Genomic DNA, 25,310 nt, shown 5'->3' on the forward strand with positions numbered 1-25,310 from the left:
TTATATTTAATACTATAACACCAAATAAAAATTAAAATTTGTCATCATGAGACTATTTGCTTAAGATCAGATAAACTTATGTATGATACATTGATATTACTTAGACTCTCAGTGATTAGTCAAAGGAGAGACTTAGAATATTGCACATCACATTTAAAAATGCGTGTCTATCCCAATTATCTCCTGATATAGAGAGAGAGCACTAAATATCCCTTAATGTTGATAGATATCATTTGCTACTAGAGACTGAAAGAGCGCAAACAGAGTTCCTAACCAGCAATTTTTTCACAGCCACTTTCACTTCTCTGTTCCGTAAACTATAAATGATAAGATTCAGCATGGGAGTTAGGCCAGCATATACCAAAGCTATAAATTTATCTACTTCCTGTGAATCTATAGTTGACGGCTTCAGGTACATAGAGAGAGCTGTCCCATAGAATAAAACCACTACACTCAGGTGGGCTGCACATGTTGAAAAAGCTTTGCTCCGACCATCCAGAGAGCTGATTCTTAGGATGCTAGAGAGGATGAATGCATAAGAAATACAAATGAGGAGCATTGGCATAGGAAGAAGAAGTACACTGATCACCAGCATGATTAACTGCACCTTGGAAGTGTCTACACAAACCAGTCTCAGGACGGCCAGAATCTCACAAGTGAAATGATTGATGACACTCCTTCCACACAGTGACAGCTGCAACACAGACACAGTTTCCACCAGGGCAGTGAAGGAGCCTGTCACCCACGAGCCAGCTGCAGTCTGAACACAAATCTTCTTGTTCATGATGATGGGGTATCTCAGGGGGTTGCAGATGGCCACATATCGGTCATACGCCATCACGGATAAGAGCAAACACTCAGTGGAGCCCATGGCCAGAGAGAAGTACATCTGGGCAGCACACCCTGAGAATGAGATGGTGCTTTTCCCTGAAACAAAGTTTGCCAGCATTGGAGTCAGGGCAGAAGAAGTATACCAGATGTCCAGACATGACAGGTTGCTGAGGAAGAAGTACATGGGTGTGTGTAGGTGAGAATCCAGGACACTGACTGAGATCAGAATAATATTACCCAGTAAGGAGATCAAGTACATCAGCAAGCACAGCACAAATGTGATGACTTCAAGTTGGGGACAATGAGTAAATCCCAGAAAAATAAAATTAGAAACGACTGTTGCATTGGTCTTGTCCATTTTATTCTTCTTTGTTCAACTGTAATAGTGAATAAAAGTATACATGGCCTGTTTAAAATTTACACTCTACCAACTTTCAAGGAGTTTTTGGTAGAGGAACTTTAAAGGGAGCGTTGCCTTCCAATATTACTAGCAATATTCATTCATTCATTCAACATTTACTGAATGCACTCTAAGGCACTGAGAATCTACAGTGAAGTTTTACAAGTTCTTCTGTCAAGCAAATCAAAATCAAATAAAAGACACACTCAAGTAAACTAAAAGTTACAAGAACATGATACACATATGCCCCAAGGTATGAGGTGAACATAGAGACAAATGCTAACCTATGTCAGGGGTATTGCTTAGTAAGATATTTTGAAATTTGTTTTAATCAAAATATGAAGTGGCCTCAGTCAAGGTAAAAATCAGAAGACATTTCCGGGCAAAGAAACATTTTTTTGTTGTTGTACAAGTTGTAACAGGAAAGGTTTTGGATGCATTCCAAAAAGTTTCAAATTATGTGGGAAAAAATAAAAAACACACATGGAAATGCCACACACTAAGGAATATAAAGAGGAGATTATTAAGTGTCCACTCACTCTAACGCTATGTGATATCTATCTTCAAGAAGGCATTTTTGACTATGGAACAATCTTGAACCCATCCTTTATTAGAATGTTAAGTAACTCATAATGTAAAGCAAACTATTTACAATATATCTCACGACTGATCACATATGGAAGTAAGTTTGAAAACCACTGTCTTTCAAGATAGAGTTCAAACAAAATCAGTCACAAATTACGCCAGACTCACATTCTCATCTCTCCGTACTTCTCTGATCTCATCTTCCAGTACTCTAATTCTACTTTCTCGTCTAAAACAACAACCACTCTGTGGTTCCACATTCTTAGCATGCCAATTGATTTTTTATATATTTTAATCTACAATTATCTATCTGAAGTACTTTTCCTTCCCGGCCCCAATCTTAATTTTCTTCAATATATCAATAAGTTATCAAAATTATATTCATAAATCATAAGCTTCGTTCTTTGTTCAGTTATGTTGTTCAAGTATATCACACTGACTATACCCAGATATGCACATCCCTATTGCCGTTGCAATGGACACTAAGCTTCTGAAGGGGTTGTTCCTGACAATACTAGCAAAGTAATAAGTCATGTTTAAGATTTTTAATTAAATATGCCTGCTTTGAACATGGCAAGTTTTGATACGTGTTAAGATAAGTGCATTTTCACTGTGGTTCTCTGTGTCAACATAAAAGCCTGAAGACCTCTGAACTTGTTATACACATCTGCAAATTTCTCTGATCTTAAAGAAACTAGTTGAATTAAGAAACAAAATGATTAGCTCTTAGTTTTAAGTATTTGATATACAGTCATATGTGAAAAAGACAATGATCACTTGTGCTCTTAGAAGAGGAAGAAATACTTTCCAAAAGGTCATCTTCTGTAAGGAATTAGAGCACTGTCCTCAGACTGTGAGATTTTAGGCTCTGAACCCAACCATGCTATTTACTGGCAAGCAAAATTTAACAAATCACTTGACCTCTTTGAAACTTGATTGTAAGAGCTCTCTGGTGGCTCAGCAGTAAAGAATCTGCAAGCGATGCAAGAGACACAAGTTTGATTCGTGGGTCAAGAAGATAGCCTGGAGGAGTGCATGGCAACCCCCTCCAGTATGCTTGTCAAGAAAATTCCATGGACAGAGGATCCTCACTGGCTACGATCCATGGGGTCACAAGGAGTTGGACCCAACTGAAGGGTAATAATTTCTATCTTGTGCAGATTTGCAAGATCTAGATTAACTTGCTTCAAATTCTCCCTCAATAGCCCCAATTCCATGATCACATTAATGTTTCACAGAATCACAATAGTGGTTTATGATTTCATGTTCTCCCTGCTTTCCCGAAGCATAATTGCCTCTACGCTGCTACAGTGCTGGCCCACACTGACTCAGATTTTTAAAACATAGCAACTTTTTCACAATCTATTTAAATTTCAACCTCCAATCCATGTATGAAAATGAAACACTTTACCAGTTATTTCCAGAAAGGCAAAAGTGAGACATGTCTGGTCTCTAACATCCACTTTGGTCAGCATATACGTCCCCTCCACTGAGGGTTTCTCTATGGGGTTTTCCCCACTCAGCACTCAGTTTTCTTCTCCTGGCTCTGGGCCCTCATGTCCTCCCTCCCATCACCTGCTCTTTTGTCTACTTTTAGAAACACAACAATGAAGTCTTCTCCTTTTCTCATTCAGATTGAGTCCCACTCATTCCTTCATTCTTATCTTAGATCTTTGTCAGGGCCTCACCTGGAACACATAGTCAAAAGTTTTATCCCACCATCAAAACACATTTCCTCATCTCAATATCTTCCATACCAACTAGCACTTCTTTTTAAAGTAAATATCTTTATTCTGGATTCCTGGCCTAGCTGAGACTTATTAATAAATTTTGTAAATCTGAGATTACAGAAAGAGATGGCTAATGTCTGTTCCCATTTACCTCAGCACACGGAATGTGCATCTTCACTTTTGGTTAACGTGTGCTTCCATATTTAAAGGTGATCTTCAGCAAAGTCTTTCTTGAGAGTCTACTGTAGTGCTCAAAAGAGTAAAAGATTCTAAATTTTGCAATTTTTATAGTACTCTCTGAAAACTGTGTCAAAGTGGGTTGTATACATATTTTTACTCAGAAGATGGTAATGAAAAAGGACATGGATATTCCTAGTTGGCAAAATATCAACCCAAATCTTGCCTGACTCACAGTGTCAACATGCATGGTTCACATTATTTAAAAACTGTTTAATAATTTAAGAGAAATAATGATATAAAGATTTGTTCTGCCCAAATCACCACTATGATTTTCTCCAAAAATCTTCCAAAGGGCAATCCCTGGAACTTCACTACTCTAGTCTCCTACTGCTTTTAGGGACCTTCCAACTCCCTTAACAATTTAACATTGTTACTCTGAAACCTAAAGAAGTTTAAAAAGTTTCAATTTCTCCTGGGTGTAATTCTCCAAGTTCAATTAAGAAATTCAGGGCAAAAAAACAACAGTAAAATTTTGTAATTATTTCAAGCCACTTGGCTAAGCAAAAGGCCTGATTCTTGAAAAACTTCTGTGGAAGCAGAACTAGAGGAGACTATTTGCCTATTCCATTCCTCTGAAGCTAGTCCTTGAACTATATAGCAAACATCCCAATTAATAGAACTGAAGAGATGCCATCCCAAATAGCCTCTGAGCTTGTAATGTGACCCATTTATTTTCAGCAATCCCTACAGTTATCTCAGTTATCAGAGTAATAGAAGATAAAACATTCTTATTCAGCTTTTAAATGGCTACAAAGTGAGATTTGGGCTCTAAGTTGTTTTCTTAATACTTCTTTGAGGAAAAATGTCTCTGTTATTTACATTTACTTAATAAGATTTTATATTTATTTTTATTATTGGTTTTCTAAAATTTTACAAAGAGATTCTTAAATGTGGCCTTCTTTTTATTTACCCTTCTTGATATTATAGATCTCCTTGAGTTTAAGGCTTGATGTCTTTCACAAGTTTGAGAAAATCATACAATATTAGACAGCTTCTCTTCTACCCCATTTCCTCTTCTTCCTCTCCTTCTGAGTGTTCAGTTGTACATACTAGACTTTTCCAACATGACCCATATAGCTCTTATAGTCCTTTCTGTATTTTCCATTCTTTTTTCCTCCATGCATCAGTCTGGATATTTTCTACTGATTAACCTTTCAATTTGCTAAGCCTTTCTTCAACTTTGTCTAAGTTGGGGTAAATCCATCTCTTTAGTTCTTCATTCTCGCTGCATTTTTCAGCTCCATAACATCTAAACATCTACTTGATGTTTTAATATAACATCAAATGCTCTACTGAACTCGTCATCTTGTAATGGATGTTGAGGTACATGTTAACACTGGTTATTGTCAAATAGGTCTGGTAACTTCTATATTTGGATCATCCTGAGAGACTTTCAATCATCTGTCTTCAACTTTTGATCTTATATCTTACCAGTTATCATACATAAAAAACATATAATCTCTGGATGATGTTTTATTTATACAAAGAGAATTTCCTTTATCCTTTGATACGAGCCTAGATTGGGAAAGATTGCTTTAATCCAAAGAGTCATTGAGACAAGTTAGAGATGGATTTCAGGTTTTGTAGAACTTGCCCAAAAATCTCTTTAATCTCCTATTTTAGATTTATCCCTCTAGCTTCCAAACTGAGAACCTGAAGATTCTATAACGGCGATTTCCCTTTTAAGAGTCAACGGACTTCAATTTTTATCTCATATCCACTATGGGACTGATAAAACCTAACCTAACATATTTAACCCCCTTTTACTCAATTTCCAGCACTCTTTCTCTGGGAGGCCCAAAAATTAGTTAGTGTTTCATGTGTTAAATGAATTATACCTTTTGAGATCATTTAACTTCCTTAATTCAGATACTTGGCCTCCCTTCACTTCAGAATAGAATGTCTTGGTAGGTTTAAGAATCTCTAGAACCTTAGCTCCTCATACCCTGACTCATTCAGAAGCAATCTAATTTGCTTATATAAAAAAATCATACTTGTATAGGTTTGTCATAACTTGTCTTCCAAGGCGCAAGCATCTTTTTCATTTCATGGCTGCAGTCACCATCTGCAATGATTTTGGACCCCAAGGAAATAAAATCTATCACTGTTTCTACTTTTTTCCCATCTATTTGCCATGAAGTGATGGGACCAGATGCCATGATCTTCATTTTTTGAATACTGAGTTTTAAGCCAGCTTTTTCACTCTCCTCTTTACCTTCATTAGGAAGCTCTTTAGTTTCTCTTTGCTTTCTGCCATTAAACTGGAAACATCTGTATATCTAAGGTTGTCGATATGTCTACCAGGAATCTTGGTTTCAGTGTTTGATTCATCCAGCCCAGCATTTCACATGATGTATTCTGCATATAAGTTCAGTAAGCAGAATGACAATCTACAGGCTTGGCCATGGCAAATAGTGCCACTACGTACATTGGGGTGCACATATCTTTTTGAATTAGTGTTTTTGTGTTTTCTGGATGTATATCCAGGAGTGGAATTGCTCGGTCATGTGGTAGTTCTATTTTTAGTTTTTTGAGAAATTTCCATATTGTCTTCCATAGTGGCTGCACGAATTTACATTCCCACCACCAGTGCACAAGGGCTCCCTTTTCTCCACATTCTCACCAACACTTTCTATTTGTGCCCTTTTGATGGCAGCCCTCTGCCGTGTGTGAGGTGGTATCGCGTCATGACTTTGACTTGAATTTCCCTGATGATTAGCTGTGCTGGCCGCCTCCTCATGCACCTGTTGGCCGTCTGCTCTTCCGCTCTTGAAGAATATCTACTCAGTTCTTCTTCATTTTTAAATCAGGTTGTTTGCTTTTTTGACTTTGACCTGTATGATTCATTTATATATACTGAATATTAACCCTTTATCACTCATAAGATTTACAAATATCTTCCCCTATTCACTAAGTTGTCTTTTCATTTTGTTGATGGTTTCCTTTACTGTGCAAAAGCCTTTAAGTTTTAGTAGGCCCCATTTTTTAATTTCTACTTTTATTTCCTTTACTTGAAGATACATATCCAAAAAAATCATTGCTGCAATTTATGTCAAAGAGTGTTCTGCCTATGTTTTCCTCTAAGATTTGAGTAGTATCTGGCCTTACACTTAGGTAAACGATTTGCCTTTTGCAGCAATACAAATGGACTCAGAGGGCATTATGCTAAGTGAAACAAGTCAGACAAAGAAAGAAAAATGATATGAATCACTTATACATGGAACCTAAACAATACAACAAACTAGTGAATGTGACAGAAAGGAAGCAGACTCACAGATCTAGATCTCCCCTCTAACCTGATGCTGGGGAAGGTTGAGGAATGACAGAAAATGGGGTGACAGATGATGAGACGGTTGGATGAAATCACCAGCTCAGTGGACATGAGTTTGATCAAACTCCAGGAGAGAGTGAAGGACAGGGAAGCCCGACATGCTGCAGCTCAAGGGGTCACAAAGAGTTGGATGTGACTTCTCAACAGAACAATAACAAACAGAACAAATGAGGGCTTACCAGCGGTACTGAGTGGGGCAGGATATATGGGCAGGCAAGTGGGAGATAGAAACTAGTGAGTATAACATAGGCTAGAAATATGTATTTACAACATGGAAAGTATAGCCACTATTTAGTAATAACTAAAAATTACATAACCATTTAAGTTGCAATTTTAAATAGTTTAATGATTTTTAAAGTGATTTTCTGATGAAAAACTAACATTTTCAGTGGGAAAACAAAGTTTCTTTGCTTTGGACTCATATTTTTTATTTGTTATTTAATGTTTACATATCATTTAAATGAGTTGGTTATAAGTCCCTCTATAACAAAGAAAATAACACTTTTTAAATAAACAGATAATAAAGTATTAGTATCCTAATGAGGAGCTACCAGAAATAATGACTATTTTACTGAATTACTGCTTGAATGTTCATAGAGCCATACAAAGTTATTACTATGGATAGGCATTACATAATTTTCAGTGACAATTCAAAGTCTAATTTGTAGCATGTTTTCCTAGGGGACTATCTCCAAATTTGATGAATGACCTTCCCAATTAACTTGAAGAGTCCCTGGGAGTATCTTACATGTGCTGAATATATGTCCACCTTTTCCCCTCAGGATACTGCTATCACACTGTTATGATCTGCTATTCCTATCACTGTCCTGGAATCTGATTCTCACATTGTCTCAAATAGGCCCTACTGTTTAGTGTGACCATAAATTAGATGATCCAAACTAGGACACTTTTGACATGAAATGAGTAATTACTAACTACACTGTAGCAGCTGGTATTAGTTAGACCAGTTCTGAGTAAATGGAAACATATGCTCACCATTCCAAGCTTGTTTCCATTAGGGTCATCACATTCTAAGACCACAGGATGTTTCACACACAAAATATTGGCATCATATTTTCTTACCAGCACCTAAAACAGTACTGTTTGTGCAATGGCTGATGGAAACTACTTAAACTTTGGTCTACACCAGATCACTTCCAAGGACCAGATCTAAGTCCGTGGAGTCAAGCTAGGAGAACAATCAATCTCTGACAATATCATACATCCTTGGAATTCAGGGCGATAATACATTTAAGACATTCTCATGTGAGGCACAGTGAACCCTACTAATATAATAGGAGACCAGGGATAAGAAGAGATTTGATGATAAAGATTCTTCCTTATGGTGGAGGTTAGGAAGAGAAGTGATGTCTAATTAAGGTTTTCTTTTTTCCTTTTCTGCATTGTAATTTCCTTAGAGCTTCATCAAATCTTCAGTTACTAAAAAGAAGTCCAGAGCCAGCTATAGCTCAGGGAACAAAGGGAAAATAATTCACACATGGCATAAAACAAACTGGAAAAAGAACCACATCAATATTGATGACACTGAAGAAGAGGCACAAATGACTAACAATGAAGCCTAAATAGTGATCAGAAATAAGAAATGACTAGCCACAACCAGAAGTTTCTAAAAATAACTATTCCCTCACACTTCTGTATTCTATCTCCCTCTGAATGGCACATTTTTCTGTCCTAATAAAGTCAAATAAAGTTCAAAAACTGCTAGTCTCTGTTCCCAAAGAAAGACCAATCTTCCACATGGTGTTTGCACTTTCTGGGAGGGTGCATAATGACCAACATTGAATCCAACTGTGGAAATAACCTGAAAACCAGTGAAAAAACTCTGATTTCATTAAAAAAAAAAAAAAAAAAAAAAAAAAAACCTCTTTAGGGGCATCTTCTCATTGACCATCATGATACTAACGCATATATATGGAATTTTAGAAGATGGTAACAATAACCCTATATGCAAAACAGAAAAAGAGACACAGATGTACAGAACAGACTTTTAGCCTCTCTGGGGGAAGGCATGGGTGGATTTTCTGAGAGAACAGCATTGAAAGAAGTATACTATCAAGGGTGAAACAGATCACCAACCCAGGATGGATGCATGTGACAAGTGTTCAGGGCTGGTGCACTGGGAAGACACAGAGGGATGGGATGGAGATCGAGGCGGGAGGGCGGATCAGGATGAGGAACACATGTAAATCCATGACTGATTTGTGTCAATGTATGGCAAAAACCACTACAATATTGTAAAGTAATTAGCCTCCAACTAATAAATTAAATGGGAAAAAAAATCCCATAGACAGAGGAGCCTTGTGGGCTACAGTCCACTGGGTTTCAAAAGAGTTGGAGAAGAATCAGCGACTAACCAACAAAAACCACACTTGGAGAGGAACAAAACTTAACAAAAATAATGCTATCCTAGGGATTTTCCTGGTGGTCCAGTGGTTAAGAATCTACCTGTCAGTGCAGAGGAGGCCAGACTGATCCCTGGTCAGGGTATTAAGATCCTACATGCTGCCTGCCTCACAAGTAGGAGGATCCCATGTGCCGCAACTAAGACAGAAGTGACCAAAAATAAATATTTTTTAATAATAGTAGTAATATTGCTCTAGAACCTAAAAGCATAACAGTATACAGAGACCTAGACAGAGAACAATCAGCATTACATATCTGAATAAACTCCAAGTAAATTGAATTATTTTACCAGTTACAGTATTGCAAATTAATAATTTTAACTTAGTGTTAAAAATCTGAAAGTAGGTATCATTCTGTCTTGTAAGCAAACTAAGGAAGTATGAAATTGGTTTTGGAAATATTTTATCAAAAAGATTTTTAAGGTTTTGATACTAGTAAATCTTTTTCCTGTCTTAAAATCTCTCTTCCTACTACACTATCCCTCTACTAGCCTCATAATTAAGTTCTACAGCAACAACAAACTGTAATCATTGACTCTTAAAACACTGAAATTTCTTAACTTACTTTCCTTATGCTCTGGACCAAAAATCATATTTTAGAGCTTGAGAGCTTAGAGAGATAAATTGGATGCAGCATTAAGAACCCATTTGACATTTTGGTTTCCTTAACTGATTTCTACACTGTGATTATAAACATCACCTGTCCCTTTTCCATTTACTTATTAAAATTTTTACGTCTCAGTAAATGTTTTACTGCTTCCTTCACATCCCTGTTTCTGAGACTATAGATTAAAGGATTAATCATAGGAGCTATCACTCCATAGAACCCAGAAACAAGTTTGTCAGTAGCATCCATGTCATCTGAATGATGTGTCTCTTTAGACTTGGGCTTCATGTACATGAAGAGAATGGTTCCATAGAATATTATCACCACGGTCAAGTGGGCTGAGCAGGTAGAGAAGACTTTGCTTCTCCCCTCAGAAGAGCGAATTCTGAGGATGTTGATAATAATTAATGTGTAAGAGATAATGATTAGCAATAACGGTGTCATTATGAATAAGGTTGTGGCCACAAGCATGATGAACTCATTACGTGAGATATCAGCACAGGCCAATTTCATGACAGCCAGAATTTCACAGGTGAAATGGTTGATGACATTATTCCTGCAGAAAGGCAATTGTACTACACACCCAGTTTGTACTGTAGAGTTGACAACTCCTATGATCCAGGAGCCAGCTGCCATGGGCACATAGGAACCCTTGCTCATGATGACAGAGTATCTCAGAGGGTTGCAGATAGCCACATACCGGTCAAAGGCCATCATGCCCAGGAGCACACACTCTGTTGTCCCCATGGCCAAGCCAAGGAACATCTGCACGGCACAGCCAGAGAAGGAGATGGTCTTTTTTTCTGAGAGGAAGCTCACCAGCATGGGGGGAATGGAGACAGTGGTGTAGCAGATGTCCAGGAAGGAGAGGTTCCCCAGGAAGAAGTACATAGGGGTGTGAAGGTGGGAGTCTAAGATGCTGATGAGAATAAGGGTGCCATTTCCCAGAAGGATGGCCACATACATTATTAAGACTAGCACACAAAACAGTAGTTCAAGCCTTGGGTAACCAGAAAACCCCTTCAGAAAAAATTCCACCAGAATGGTTTGATTTTCCCATTCCATTCTATGCTTTCTTCTTCACCTGTAATACATTAGAATATGTTAAGATAAAGTATGTATTCTACTATGATTATATTCAACTATGTACCAATGTATAAGAACCATATACTCCTAGGAAGAAAAGAAAATATAAAAAGGAATAGATCAAAGAAAGAAGAAAAGAAAGAAAGTGGACCAAATACAATAGAGAGGGGGAAGGGAAGAGAAACAAACATATTTCAAGCTACAAGCAATATGCCATGTAATTTATTGAATCTCATCAAGGTTCTGGGAGAGAGGTATCATCATCCACATTTTACAGTAAATAAATCAAAGCAAAACTTTAATTAAAGGTAAATTTAGAGCTGAGGGAAGATTCAAACCCATGTCTTCCTTGCTGAAGCCTGAGCTTTTGCTCATATTTGTCACCACAAGTAAAACTAGAGTTTAAAATAAATATGAGTATTGCATTATGAGTAACTGAAAAATAAACTATTTTTATTGGCTACAAACCACAACTGGAAAAGCAAAGGGCAACTCACTCCAGTGTTCTTGCCTGGGAAATCTCATGGATAATAGATCCTGGTGGGCTACAGTCCATGGGGTCACAAAGATTTGGACATAACTTAGTGGCTAAACAATAACAACAAACCACCACACAATAGATTAATGATCTTATCACTTTTCCATGTTATACTGTTATGCTTATTATCTAACTTGTCCATTAGCATGAAAACTTTATCAAGGCAGAAACTTTTTCTTGTTTACTTCTACAATACCAGTATCTACAATATAACAGATACAGAGATAAGAGGTTCAGAAATATTTGTTGAATAAATGAATACAGTCAAGGACCAAAGGACTAATATTTCTTACTCAACTAATTATTTTATTTGTACATTACCTAATTTAGTCTGAGAATCAACCCTATTAGGCAATTATTGCTATTATTAGCATTGTCATTTTCATTGTAAAAAGGGAATGCATGCTAAGTCGCTTCAGTTGTGTCCGACTCTATACGACCCTAAGGACAGCAGCCCACCAGGCTGCTCTTTCCACAGGATTCTCCAGGCAAGAATACTGGAGTGGGTTGCCATTTCCCTTGCCAATAAAAGAAAGCAAGAAAATAAGTAATTTGCTTAAGGTCAAGGTCAAGGTCATAGCTAAATAAGTGATTGAGCCAGAACTTGAATCCAAGCCTACGGCTATGGAGTTCAAACTTAATTGTTCATTTTGCAGAGAACTTGACTCACAGTCTAGAATATCTTGTAATCTAATAGACAGTACTAATATTTCAAAAGAAATATCAGACTAAAATAGGGGATTAGTCAGAGAGATTTCAATATGGTGATTTAAGAGCACTTTAATTCTTTATATTTTGAAGGAAATTATTCATTTCTGTGACAAAAATATATCTATTGGTGTATAATTCTTCATAATTCTGTAGTCTCCCCTTATGAGTAGTTCTATCTACTTTCTCACTGCTATTCTTAACTGATTTCTTTTTTCTTGAGTTTCATAAGAGGTTGTACACTATTGCAAGTTTTCTCCAAAAAAAAAAAATTTTAACGCTTTTAGAGAGATTTGTCCTTTCCACTTTGTTTCATTAATGTAGGTTTTTGTGTTTGTAAATTTCTTTAGGCTTATTTGGCATTTTCTAATTTCAAGAAATAAGAAAAAATATTTCGTAATATTTTATCTTTATCCTCTTTCTAGTTCTGAGTCATTTAAAACACTTAGTTTTACTATAGACTTAGATTTCGATATGAAATGTTCTTGTTACTGGTTTCCAGATAATTTTTTTCTCTTTCTGTCTTTAACCCAAGTGCTATCTAGATATGTATACCTAGTGACCAGATATTTTTATTCCATTTTATTATATCTAATTCATTTCATTATGATAAAAAATGTGACCTGTAATTCTAAAGTTATATATTTTTGGTTCCATTTACTTGATCCATGTTGTAAATGTCAACAAAAAATAAAAATATGAATTCTCTTTGGGGGAAATATATTATTTATATATATATATAGAATAATACATGTATACACATAATCAGGTTTATTAAATGCCCTATTCAAATATTTGAGATTATTTTCTGTTATCTATATTTAATTAACTCTATATAATGATGGTTGGATCATATCATTGACTGAATGGACATGAGTTTGAGCAAGCTCTGGAAGTTGGTGGTGGACAGTGAATCCTGGCGTGCTGCAGTCCATTGAGTTGCAAAGAATCGAACACAACTGAGTTACTAAACTGAACTGAATCAAGTTTAACTTGTTTATCTACAATTATTTTTATATGCTTAGTTTCTGTGTTGTTTGGTGTGTACCTGTCTATGGCTGATAAACTTCTTCATACATTGTGAATGTTACAATTAATTTTTATCACATTTTGTACTTTAAATTTAAATTCCACTTTTATGATATTGATATCCAGGCAAGAATACTGGAGTGGGTTGCTATTTCCTTCTCCAGGAGGTCTTTCCGACCCAGGGATAGAAGCCACATCTCTTACATCTCCTGTGTTGGCAGACAGGATCTTTACCACCAGAGCCACCTGGGAAGCTCCACTTTAGCTCTCTTGGCTGTGTGCACTCAGTCGTGCCCAGTTCTCTGTCACCCTATGCACTGCAGAACACCAGGCTCCACTGGCCATGGGATTTTCTAGGCAAGAATACTGGAGTGGGTTGCCATTTCCTACTCCAGGGGATCTTCCTGATCCAGGGAAGTACAAAATGTGATAAAAATAGGACAATTAAAACAACATTCACAATTGATGAAGAAGGTTATCAGCCATAAACAGATATGCACTAAGCAACACAGAAACTAAGCATATAAAAATAATCCTAGATACACAAGTAAAACTTGATTTTAAATATTTATATAGAATTGATTAAATATAGATAACAGAAAATTATCTCAAACATTTGAATAGGGCATTCAATAAATGCCCTGATTTGTGTACACATGTATTGTGTGTAAATATATATAAATCATAATGTCTCGCCCAAAGAGAATTCATATTTTTTGTTGCATTTTCAACAAGGATCAAGTAACTTGCTGCCAAAAATATATAACTTTAGACTTACACGTCACATTTTTTATTATAATAAAATAAATTAAATATAATAATAATTGTATAAAAATATCTGATCACTAACTATGTGTAACATATATGTGGGTGTAAGTTGTTAATTCTTTTTACAGTCATTGCTTTTTTATGAGCATATTCACTCCAATCACTTTAGAATACAATTACAAATGTACTTCATTTCTGTCCTTCCATATACTTTATTTTTATTACATACTTACTTTGCATTACTTATATTTCCCACTTTCTTATTTCTGCTGACTGATTAAATTGTCATTCACCAATTGTTTGCCTTAACTTGAACACTTTGTTCATTTTTTCCAATCCATGAGTGGTGAGTTACCTTCTTTCTCTACTTTGAAAATCTGACATACAGACCAAACATTTGCTTGTAAAAAATAACTATTGTGTTGGCCAAAATGTTCATCCAGGTGTTTCTACACCAGCTTACAGATAAATCCAAATGAACTTTTACAATTAGAGTGCTCCTAATCTCCTAAATTATCCCTCAAACACAAAATGAAGATAGAACTACAAGAATAGTTATATTCCTCCATTTCTATCCCTACCCCACAATTCCAAGATGCTACCAAGATAAATTAGGAGAATCAACTTTAGATTAATTTGAATATCAAAAACATAAATTAGCTAGAAACACACAAATGGATACACGAATTGAGACTATTATTGCTAATTGACACCTTGTCACTCTATTTGGGACTTTATATGTTTATATATATATAATATACACACACATACATATATATGTATATTGAAAGGAATGTTTAAGAAACGTAGTGACCAAATTCCTAAAGAACTTCTGCTCAGAAAAATTTCCTAATATCACTCACTGTGACTTATACTTGGGTATCACTGCACTGATGTCTAACAAGGATGAGCCATGGTTTCATCTCTAATGACCTTGCCTTCTAAAGGTAAGGAGACAGGCACTCTTACACATTCTCAGTGAACACATAAATTGGTGCATCCTCTGTGGAGGACAAATTGGCAGTGTTAAACAGAATCATAAAGGCATGCATGCAACTTTGACTATAGAATTTACCACTAGGTAATTACCACACAATTATGCCTGTGCATGTGTAAAGTAATTTATTTAAAAACTGATTCATTAAAGTACCATTTGTAATAGCAGATGTGGAAGCAATTTAAATTTCTATGAGGAGGGGACAAAGAAATAATGAAATACTGGTGCTGTCAAAAAGATTAAGAGACTTTTAGTGCATTGATATGGACATACCATCAAGAACTATTAAGTGGAAAAGTAATATTCAGAACTGACTTCCCTGGTGGCTCAGTGGTAGTTGACAAGAACCGCTGGAGAAGGAAATGGCAACCCCCTCCAGTATTCTTGCCTGGGAAATCCCAAGGACCGAGGAGCCTGGTGGGCAACGGTCCATGGGGTTGCTAAAGAGTAGGATGTGGTTTAATGACTAGACAGCAACATAAATGTTCAGAACAGTATATAAGGCACAGTAACATTTCTGTATAAATATTTTGCATATATGTGTGTGTTAGTAGCTCAGTCTTGTCTGATTCTATGCGACCCCATGGATTGGGGCCTGCCAGACTCCTCTGTCCAGAATACTGGAGTGGGTTGCCATTCTCTTCTCCAGGGGATCTTCTTGACCCAGGGATTGAACCCGGGTCTCCTGCACTGCAGTCAGGCTCTTTACCGTCTGAGTCACTATATGTGTCTGTACACACACGCACACACGCACACACGCACACACATATACCAACATTTATTTGCTCCTATGTAGGATACCTATAGAAAAATAAACAGGAATAGCTTGCTATCTCTAGGAAAGGAAATGAATAGTTTGTTAACAGAAATGGAAGGGAGGCTGTTCACTGTATGTTATTCAGTACCTTTTAAAAATTTTGAATCTTGTGACTATAATACCTATCATAAAATAAATTACATTTAAGCTAAAGAATTCTTGTCTTTGAGATGTATAACCTTTCTCCTTTCACTTTTTTGATGGCATACTACATCAAACCATCCACTGCCATGGGACACAACTACATACGGTTAAAAATTGTTCTTATTCGGTATCACACCTTAAATGGGAACTGCTACAAAGACTAACAAGTTCTTTAAATATAGTCATGTTTAATATTCAAGATACTTTCAGTAGTATCATTAGGATTTGCAGGCCCATATAGATCTCCTGTCCCTCCATCAAAATGACAGCTCAAAATGTTGGTTATGATTCTTGTTTCACTCACAAGTACAAAAACCCTTCGCTCTTCAGAATTCCTTGTCCGCCTAGCTTTAAACGTTACTTTGCTCTGAATCTCAAGTCTATCTTCCCAATTTCTGGGCATAACTAGTCACCCCAGAATCACTCCAACCTCAACTTCATTTCCCCATTCTAAACTCATCTCCTATCCCCAGCTCTTAACATTTTGTAGCTTTTTATAAAATTTGCATTTTGTTAAAATTTTTCAGATTTTCTGGGTTACTGTGTAAATGACTTGAGACCCCAAAGGGCAGTAGGTTCATGTGAAGTTCACTGAATAATGGAGGTTATACCTACACCTGTAAAAATCATCTCTACAAAAACCCTTGTTCCATGAGCTTCCTCCATGCTACATGATATTCTACCAGACATACTCCATAAAACTGTTAGGAACACAAGCCTTGGAGGTAGGCTTAGTTTAAATGTAACTCTGCCCCTTACTAACCAGGGTGGCACGGGCATATTTCTGATCATCACCTTCCCCAGCTATAGCATGAAGATAAAGAAAGCACCTGTACCATATATTTGTGGATAAGATCAAATGAGATAGTATATATTATACAATTACCACAATAATGGTTTCCACTATTAGTAGTTTCCTTTATGCCTCTCTATCATGGTTCTTCCTTCTGTTAGTCTTTTTCATCTTGAAACAGTCATCATCTCTTCATACGAACAGGTAGATACAGCTGAAAAGTTTACTTATGTCAGACACAGTGTTCTGACAAATGGTATTATGCTCATTTTACATTCAGATCCTAATATACTTTATCACAGTATATAACACTCCAATCCTTTATCACACTCTGATCCTTTGAATGTCAGCAAACTGAGTGGCAAAAAGGAAAAATCACTCATAAGGTTCAATTCACTCCATAAAAAAAATAGGATTTTACGGAGGCATTAGTATGTTCCTTGTCTTAAAAAGATGGCTGAATTTTTTTTAACTGAGACTGTGTTAACATTTTTAGCAAGCCTATGACACAAAAAAATAAATGGAAAAGTCACTCATTTCTACAATTATAACCTAATGAAAGAAAAGCAAATATTCAAAATAGTCACCAATACTGTATGCAAACACACGAAGATAATGCTCAATCAGGTCTGTTTCTGGCTATTCAATGCTTTGGTAAATCATCTATTTCAGATATGAGGTTTCTTTAAGGCAAGTTGGTCATAGTTTTCCTCCTCACATGTTCTCTCTGCACAGAGTCCCTAGCACAGCATCTGGCAAGGAGTTCACCTTGTTCTCAGTTGACCGAGCCAAATGAATCAGAGCTGCTGCTAGAGGACCAGGAAAGACCTGCTTGTTATGAATTCATGCTACAAAACACAGAGTTCCCTGGCTACTATGCAGGGAGTCTTAATTAGCTAAACATGATAAGAGTGTTCAAATACTGTGTGCTACTCTAAAAAGCTACACATTGACACAAAGTAATTCATAACTACTGGGCAAATTCCTTTCTGTTCCTTCCTCAATGCCTTTGCAGGTTAAACTGCTCTTGTGATCTCAAAAGTCTTTATGTCTCCCTACTATCTCTCAGTGACTAGACCCTTAAATTCCATTTCCAATATTTAGTCTCTCTTCAGTGAAAAAAATATCTTAATTTCATAATTGACACATTTAACCCATCAGTCCAACTCTTGCTTGTAGTTGATAAGATTTGGTTCTTTTCTTTACAATAACTTACCTTCAAACCAGGTACTAACCTTCTTTCCAGGTTGGAGAAACAATAGATATTTTTATCTTTCTTTTTCATCTGTAGCCAATTTTCATGACTCCTCATTAGTAGCTGAACTTCTAAAAAGGCAGCTACTGAAGAGTAATCATTTTGCCATAGAAATTCATTGATTTGTTGACATCTATAGAAATATGCAGGTTGCAGGTATGATAACTAGGATAAATTCCTCGAGTTCAAGTAAAGCATTGTTAGATTCCTCTAGTTCAAAATAGAAAGAAAATTAACATCAGCAATAAACTTTAGGAATAGGACAACTTGCCCCTGAAGCCCAGGCTGAAATACAACCCCATTGTGGAGACCCCCAAATACCTAAAGAACCTGCTTCAGGCTTTGGGACACAATTTAAATGTTCTAAAGGATGTTTCTAAACCTCTGTGTAAAATTTTAAATTACTTCATAGATGAAAAATGTATAAAACTTATGAGACTCCAGAAATAAAGCCCTAAAGACCTAATTACAAGAAGACTATTACTCTGCTTCACAGAATCAGGAGGTGCCTTGTGCAATGTTGTCAAAGTTTCCTCAGTTGAATTCTCTCTCTCTCTATGTCTGTCTCTCTTTCCCTCTGGCTCTCTTACACTACTCACACTAACACACAAACACACCTGCAACATATTCGAGTATAAATGTATTTTGCTTTACTAAATAAATAGTATTTACAGTACAAAATGTCTTTATAGATTTTTTAGAAGATATAGATTTTATAGACATTCACTTTATATATTTAGCTTAAGTAGATGCTGACTTTTTGAATAAACATATTATAAATTTCTAAAACTGATACATACTGTAAAAGAAAAATTAAAGAAAATTAAAGAAAAAAAGGAAGGAAGAGAAAGTAAGGCAAGCAAAGAAAGTGTATCCTTAAGCAATACACACACACACAGGTGTAAAGAACAAAGATGAAAATAAATTGAGACTTCTGGTTCAAGATGGCAGAATAGAAGGACATGCACGAGGAACCAAAATTAAACTAGTTGTTCAACAACCATCAAAGGGGACACTGGAACCCACCAATAAAGATATGCTGCTGCTACTGCTGCTAAGTCGCTTCAGTTGTGTCCAACTCTGTGTGACCCCATAGACAGAAACTCATCAGGCTCCCCCGTGCCTTGGATTCTCCAGGCAAGAACACTGAAAGGGTTGCCATTTCCTTCTCCAATGCATGAAAGTGAAAAGTGAAAGAGAAGTCGCTCAGTCGTGTCTGACTCTTAGCGAACCCATGGACTTCCGCCTACCAGGCTCCTCCATCCATAGGACTTTCCAGGCAAGAGTACAGGAGTGGGTTGCCATTTCCTTCTCCAAAAAAGATATACCACAAAAAAAGATATACCACATCCTAAGACAAAGAAGAAGCTGCACAAAGACAAAGCTGCAGCGAGATGGTAGCAGCATGATAAAAATCAAATCCCATACCTGCCAAGTGGGTGACCCACAAACGGGAGTTCTGAAACCCACATCAGGCTTCCCCTCCTGAGGATCCAACAAAGGGACTGGGAATGAGGTAGAAATTGCTAGGCAGTCAGTGTAGGACTCTGAGACCTCATTCCTCTTTTCAACAAACATCTCACTCCTTTAACCTAAAACTATACCTTTTGTCCCGAATTCCTGAAATGTGTCCTTGGTCTGATAAATTCTCAGCACTCAGATCCAGGAAGGTCAGTAATTAACATCTGTTCCATATGCCTGAGGGAAGAACAACTGGTGATCCATTAATCTTTAGCCCTTACATCTGGTCCACTTTTAAATGGCCAGGGGGCACAATAAAGGGTGGCAACTTAATCTAAGGATCAACAAACCATTCAGTTCAGTTACTCAGTAGTGACTCTTTGCAACCCCATGGACTGCAGTACGCCAGGCTTCCCTGTCCATCACCAACTCCTGGACCTTGCTCAAACTCCATTGAGTTGGTGATGCCATCCAACCATCTCATTCTCTGTCATCCCCGTCTCCTATTGCCTTCAATCTTTCCCAGCATCAGGGTATGTTCTAATGAGTTAATTCTTCACATTAGGTGACCAAAGTATTGGAGCTTCAGCTTCAGCATCCATCCTTCCAACGAATATTCAGGACTGATTTCCTGTAGGATAGATTGGTTTGATCTTCTTGCAATCCAAGGGTCGTAAAGATGTTATGTTAAAATGTGAACTTTAAACTGATTGGTTAGAAAGTACATATTTTAAGGACAGGAGCCAACCAAAAATGGACAGATCAATACTAGTAAGGATATAAACTGCTGTAAGGCCTGTATTTCTGGGGGACTATTTACCCCCTCTCAGTGTTTATGCTGTCTATGTAAGAAGATCAAACCTGTCAATCCTAAAGCAAATCAGTCATGAATATTCATTGGAAGGACGGATGCTGAAGCTGAAACTGCAACACTTTGGCACCTGATGTGAAGAACTGATTCCTTGGAAAAGACCTTAATGCTGAGAAAGATTGAGGGCACGAGGAGAAGGGGATGGCAGAGGATGAGATGGTTGGATGGCATCACTGACTCAACGGATATGAGTTTGAGCAAGCTCCAAAAGTTGGTGATGGACAGGGAAGCCAAGTGTATTGCATTCTATGAGGCTGCAAAAAGTCAGACATGACTTAATAACTGAACTGAGCTAACTGAGTGTCTGTGCTGAGAGCTTTGTACTTTTTTCTCTTTAATATAAATCCTACTCGCTTGCATGCAACTGTGAGTGTTTGCATGTTCTGTTCGGAAGTTCAGCTCCAGAAATAAGAACTCGGAGCCCCATCTCAGGAATCCCCAGGGAATCTGGCCTTGAAGTTGGCCTTAGGCCAAAAAACTACCAGGAAGGGAATGCAGTGCCACACTCATCAGCAAATAATTGGATTAAAGTTGCACTGAATAAGGCCCTGCTCTCAGGGCAAGACCCAGTTTTTCCCATTGCCAGTCACTCCCATTAGGAAGCTTACACTTACCTAATGCTGCAATAAAAATGGTGACTTAGTGTACTATGGAGGTAAAAATGAAGGCAATTCAGAATCAAGAAGTAATTTCCAAGAGAGGTGATAGGTGAACTGATCCTTAATTTGTGAGTAAAAACTTGAGAAAGAAAGGAATATGGGAAGAAAATGTCAAGAAACAGAACCAATAACAACAAGGGTGAAAGACAAGACATGGCATCATGAATTCAGGGAAAGAAAAGCTCAGCATCAAAGAAACCTAAATAAAGAGGCAGATGGGGGTTAGGGGAAGATGGAGGGAACTAAACAAACCAAAGAAAAGAGGACCTCATTTGCCGTAAGTGTCAATCATGGCTTAGTTACAAATGACAGAATACACTCTGGATGATTTAACCAGAATGAAATTATTTCATTTAATTTTATCATTAGATGATAGTGTGTGGGTGTTATCATTCCTTCTCAAAACTTTTTTTTTTCAAATCACAAATCCTGAGAAAAATTAGTAAAATATAGAAGACTTTCATAATAAATTTTCTGAATGAAGAATCCTTTAGAGGCTCAAGTATTAAACAAGTATAATAATATCAGTATTATAATGACATGTATTAAACAAGTATATCACTATTATAATTAACATAATGAGAATGTATTTGCCAAGCAAACTCGAATACATGGCAACATCAAAACAGGTGACTTGCCTTTCTTTCCTCCACATCTTGATTCCACAATCCTTTGAAGGGGAACCCCTTCTGGTATTCTACTCTGAGGAGAAATACACACATTAAAATTTCTATTTGCTTTAATAAATTTTCTAGAGGAAATTTATAAATTGTTAAAAGACTCGGACCTAGATCAGTCATCTCAGAGAGTTTCTGGAAGCAGCTGGACTCAAGTTCTGAGAAAAGACAAAATTTGCATGCTGGATAACCTGTGGGTCAAAGATAACATGCCTAACTTCAGAAGTTTTCCACCTACTTGGAACTCTTAGTTGGGGTGGATGGAATTCTATAAGCTGGTGTATGGAAAGCAATCTCTCTCTTCTCATAACTTATTTAGTCACAGTATGAATCTGATACAACAATGGTCTCAACTTTTGCCACCAGATTTAATCTGTGAATGATGATGATGGAAGCCAGAGGTAATTCAATATAGTTCATGACTATTTAATACTACTTCTACTAAAATTAAAGAGTAAACTTGGAATAATAAAATAAATATACCTCAAATTCCACAAACATCTTTTCTTATTTGTCTATGTAAAAAATGTTTATGCTCAACATTCTATGAATTTACAGATTTATCAATATAAAATGTGTCCAACCAAATGAATTTCCTAGGATGTGCCTCATTCTTGAACAAACCTATCAATCATTTTAGACTGTAAATTAGAAGTGTTTTCTTTAGATAGAGTGAAAATGTGAAGAGAAAGCCAAGGAAAATCAAGATGTTATCTTCTTCTCTCATCTCCCAATTCTCTGCTTCCAAAGATCACCACCCTAGGTAGTAACAGAGATAAGACATAAAGTCAGATATACACTAAAACCAAGAGCTTGGATATTCTAAGATTTAGAAAACTAATTAAGGTCCTCAGGATATCAAAGAATTTGATCTTCTAAATCACACTGATATGACCTCCCATCTTACTCAATATTTGTCCACGTTTTTTACTTGAATCAGCACACTGAATTTCAAACTACATTTTAATCTGGCAAAATGTTCTTTATAATAATATTATCACGTAAGCTGAAAAAAGATTTAAGGAAATACAAAAGACATTCTGATTGATTGCATAGGGCTCACCCAAAAGCCCCATTTACCCACTCCCTCTAGAGTTGCAAATGTTCAATATCAGTAACTTCTGTAGGAGAATAAAATATCCTAAACACTGAGCAACAAAATAGCATTTACGGGTTTAGGACTCCTTGGAGATTAGTGGGAAACTACAACTGGAAAGTGGGTACAGTGTTTTGGGAGATTTCTGTTTAGATTTTTTCCCAACAAAGACAATTATTTACTTTGAAAGATTTAATGAAGTAATGCCTATAAAATAATATTGCATAAATGTGGACATAAAAGGGCATATAACACACTATGCCAATACTACAATGAATAGAGCATATTGTTCATAAAGTGTTAGAGTAATAGGTGATCTCTCTCTTCTTCTCATTTTACTGTCCTGTATCTTGCAAATTCCTTATAAAGAGCATGAAATAACTTTGAAATGCTATATGCCATTATTGAAATTTTAAAATATAAAAAAGTTATAATATAAAATATTAAAAATACAAAAGAAGTCAAGATAACCAAAACACTACATAATTCTCAAGTTTCAACACTGTCTAACACGTTGCCAATCCTATACTTCTTACATTCACTTGCTGAGGAAACATCCATTAAATAGATGTGTTACTGCTTCCTTCACATCCTTGTTTCTGAGACTGTAGATTAAAGGACTCATCATGGGAGTCATTGCTCCATAAAACACAGTTTTAAGTTTGTCAGTAGCATCCATGCTATCTGAGTTGAGTGTCTCTTTAGACTTGGGCTTCATGTACATGAAGAGAATAGCTCTGAAGAATACTATAACCACAGTAAGATGAGCAGAGCAGGTAGAGAAGGCTTTGCTTCTCCCCTCAGAAGTGTGGATCTTCAAAATGCTGGAAATGATTAATGAGAAGGAAATGACAATCAAGAGAAGGGGTATCAATGTGAACAATGTCGTAGCCACAAACATGATGAATGCATTGCCTGAGATATCAGCACAAGCCAGTTTCATGACACCCAAAATTTCACAGGAGAAATGATTGATGACATTATTCCTGCAAAAGGGCAACTGCACCACAAATGCAGTTCATGAGGCAGAGTTGATAAACCCTGCAAACCAGGAGCCAGCTGCCATGGGCACAGAGGAAGCCTTGCTCATGATAACAGAATATCTTAGAGGGTTACAGGTAGCCATATATTGGTCAAAGGCCATCATGCCCAAGAGCACACACTCTGTTGTCCCCACGGCCAAGCCAAGGAACATCTGCAAGGCACAGCCAGAGGAGATGGTCTCTTTTCCGAGATGAAGCTCACCAGCATGGGGGAAATGGAGACAGTGGAGTAGCAGATGTCCAGAGAGGAGAGGTTCCCCAGGAAGGAGTACATAGGGGTGTGAAGGTGGGAGTCTAAGATACTGATGAGAATAAGGGTGCCATTTCCCAGAAGGATGACCACATGCCTTATTAAGACTAGCACAAAAAAGAGGAGCTCATGCCTTGGGTAACCAGAAAGCCCCTTCAGAAAAAATTCCACCAGAATGGTTTTGTTTTCTCACACCATTTTATATCTCTCTTTTACCTGGAAGAATTCAAATAATTTTTTTCTTAGCAACAGTTTGTTTACTATGATAAGTCCAAGTTCATCAATGAACAAATACAGAAATTTTTCTGAACCTAATATAAAGAGGGAAGAAAGAAAATACGGAAGGGGAAGAAGAGAGAAGGTATAAGGGAATAAAAAAGTAAATAATACAGGAATAATACAAGAAGAGAAATATGAGGGAGAAGCTATTGTACAGATTACTCTGTGTGAACCAGCAACTGTGTGAGGTTTTCTTCCACACATTATCTCTTTTAAACTTCACAATATATATCACAGTAAAGATAAGGATCTTATCTAAGTTAAACTGTGACAGTTTAAGTCTATAGTCATATAACTAATGAGTAGCAAAACCTGGGCTCAAATTCAAGCCTGCTTGTAGCCCATAATTATCTGAGAGTTAGGTAGCCTAGTTCCTGAGTCAGGAGGATCAACAGTAACCCACTGCATACTGAAACACTGAAAGAAGTGTGTCAATCTGATGACAGAATGGTTAGTTATAAGCTCAACTAGTGGTTATTGACTGCCTAATTGCAAGAAAAAAAAAAAAAAAAAAAACAGTTCCAATTCATGTGGAGTCCAGGAATCTAAAGTCTTCTTACAATGCAAATACCTTTCTTGGTGAGATATAGAGTGATTTTTTAAATTTTACTTTACATCGTCAGGCAGCAAAATATACAGAAAAATTTTGTCTCTTTCAGCTTATAGTTCTGTGAGTTTTAACACATATACAG

At 36.7% G+C, this 25,310-nt stretch overlaps 2 protein-coding genes and 1 pseudogene across 2 annotated transcripts; all 3 read right to left on the bottom strand.

Annotated features, from left to right (window-relative positions):
• Nucleotides 1–229: 229 nt before the first annotated feature.
• On the bottom strand, nt 230–1,189 carry LOC136176325 (olfactory receptor 13F1-like). Its single transcript, XM_065946501.1, has one exon. The coding sequence runs from the start codon at nt 1,187–1,189 to the stop codon at nt 230–232; it is 960 nt and encodes a 319-aa protein (XP_065802573.1).
• A 9,066-nt stretch (nt 1,190–10,255) lies between these two features.
• On the bottom strand, nt 10,256–11,212 carry LOC136176647 (olfactory receptor 13C2-like). The gene has a single exon (XM_065947109.1). The coding sequence runs from the start codon at nt 11,210–11,212 to the stop codon at nt 10,256–10,258; it is 957 nt and encodes a 318-aa protein (XP_065803181.1).
• A 12,372-nt stretch (nt 11,213–23,584) lies between these two features.
• Nucleotides 23,585–24,537, bottom strand: LOC136176722 (olfactory receptor 13C9-like; annotated as a pseudogene).
• Nucleotides 24,538–25,310: the final 773 nt, after the last annotated feature.

This window comes from Muntiacus reevesi, chromosome 10 (genome assembly GCF_963930625.1).
Source record: "Muntiacus reevesi chromosome 10, mMunRee1.1, whole genome shotgun sequence".
Taxonomy (NCBI): Eukaryota; Metazoa; Chordata; class Mammalia; order Artiodactyla; family Cervidae; genus Muntiacus; species Muntiacus reevesi.

What these genes read in the sequence shown, in the direction of transcription:
- LOC136176325 (XM_065946501.1), bottom strand. Translation starts at nt 1,189, where the DNA reads ATGGACAAGACCAATGCAACAGTCGTTTCTAATTTTATTTTTCTGGGA.
- LOC136176647 (XM_065947109.1), bottom strand. Translation starts at nt 11,212, where the DNA reads ATGGAATGGGAAAATCAAACCATTCTGGTGGAATTTTTTCTGAAGGGG.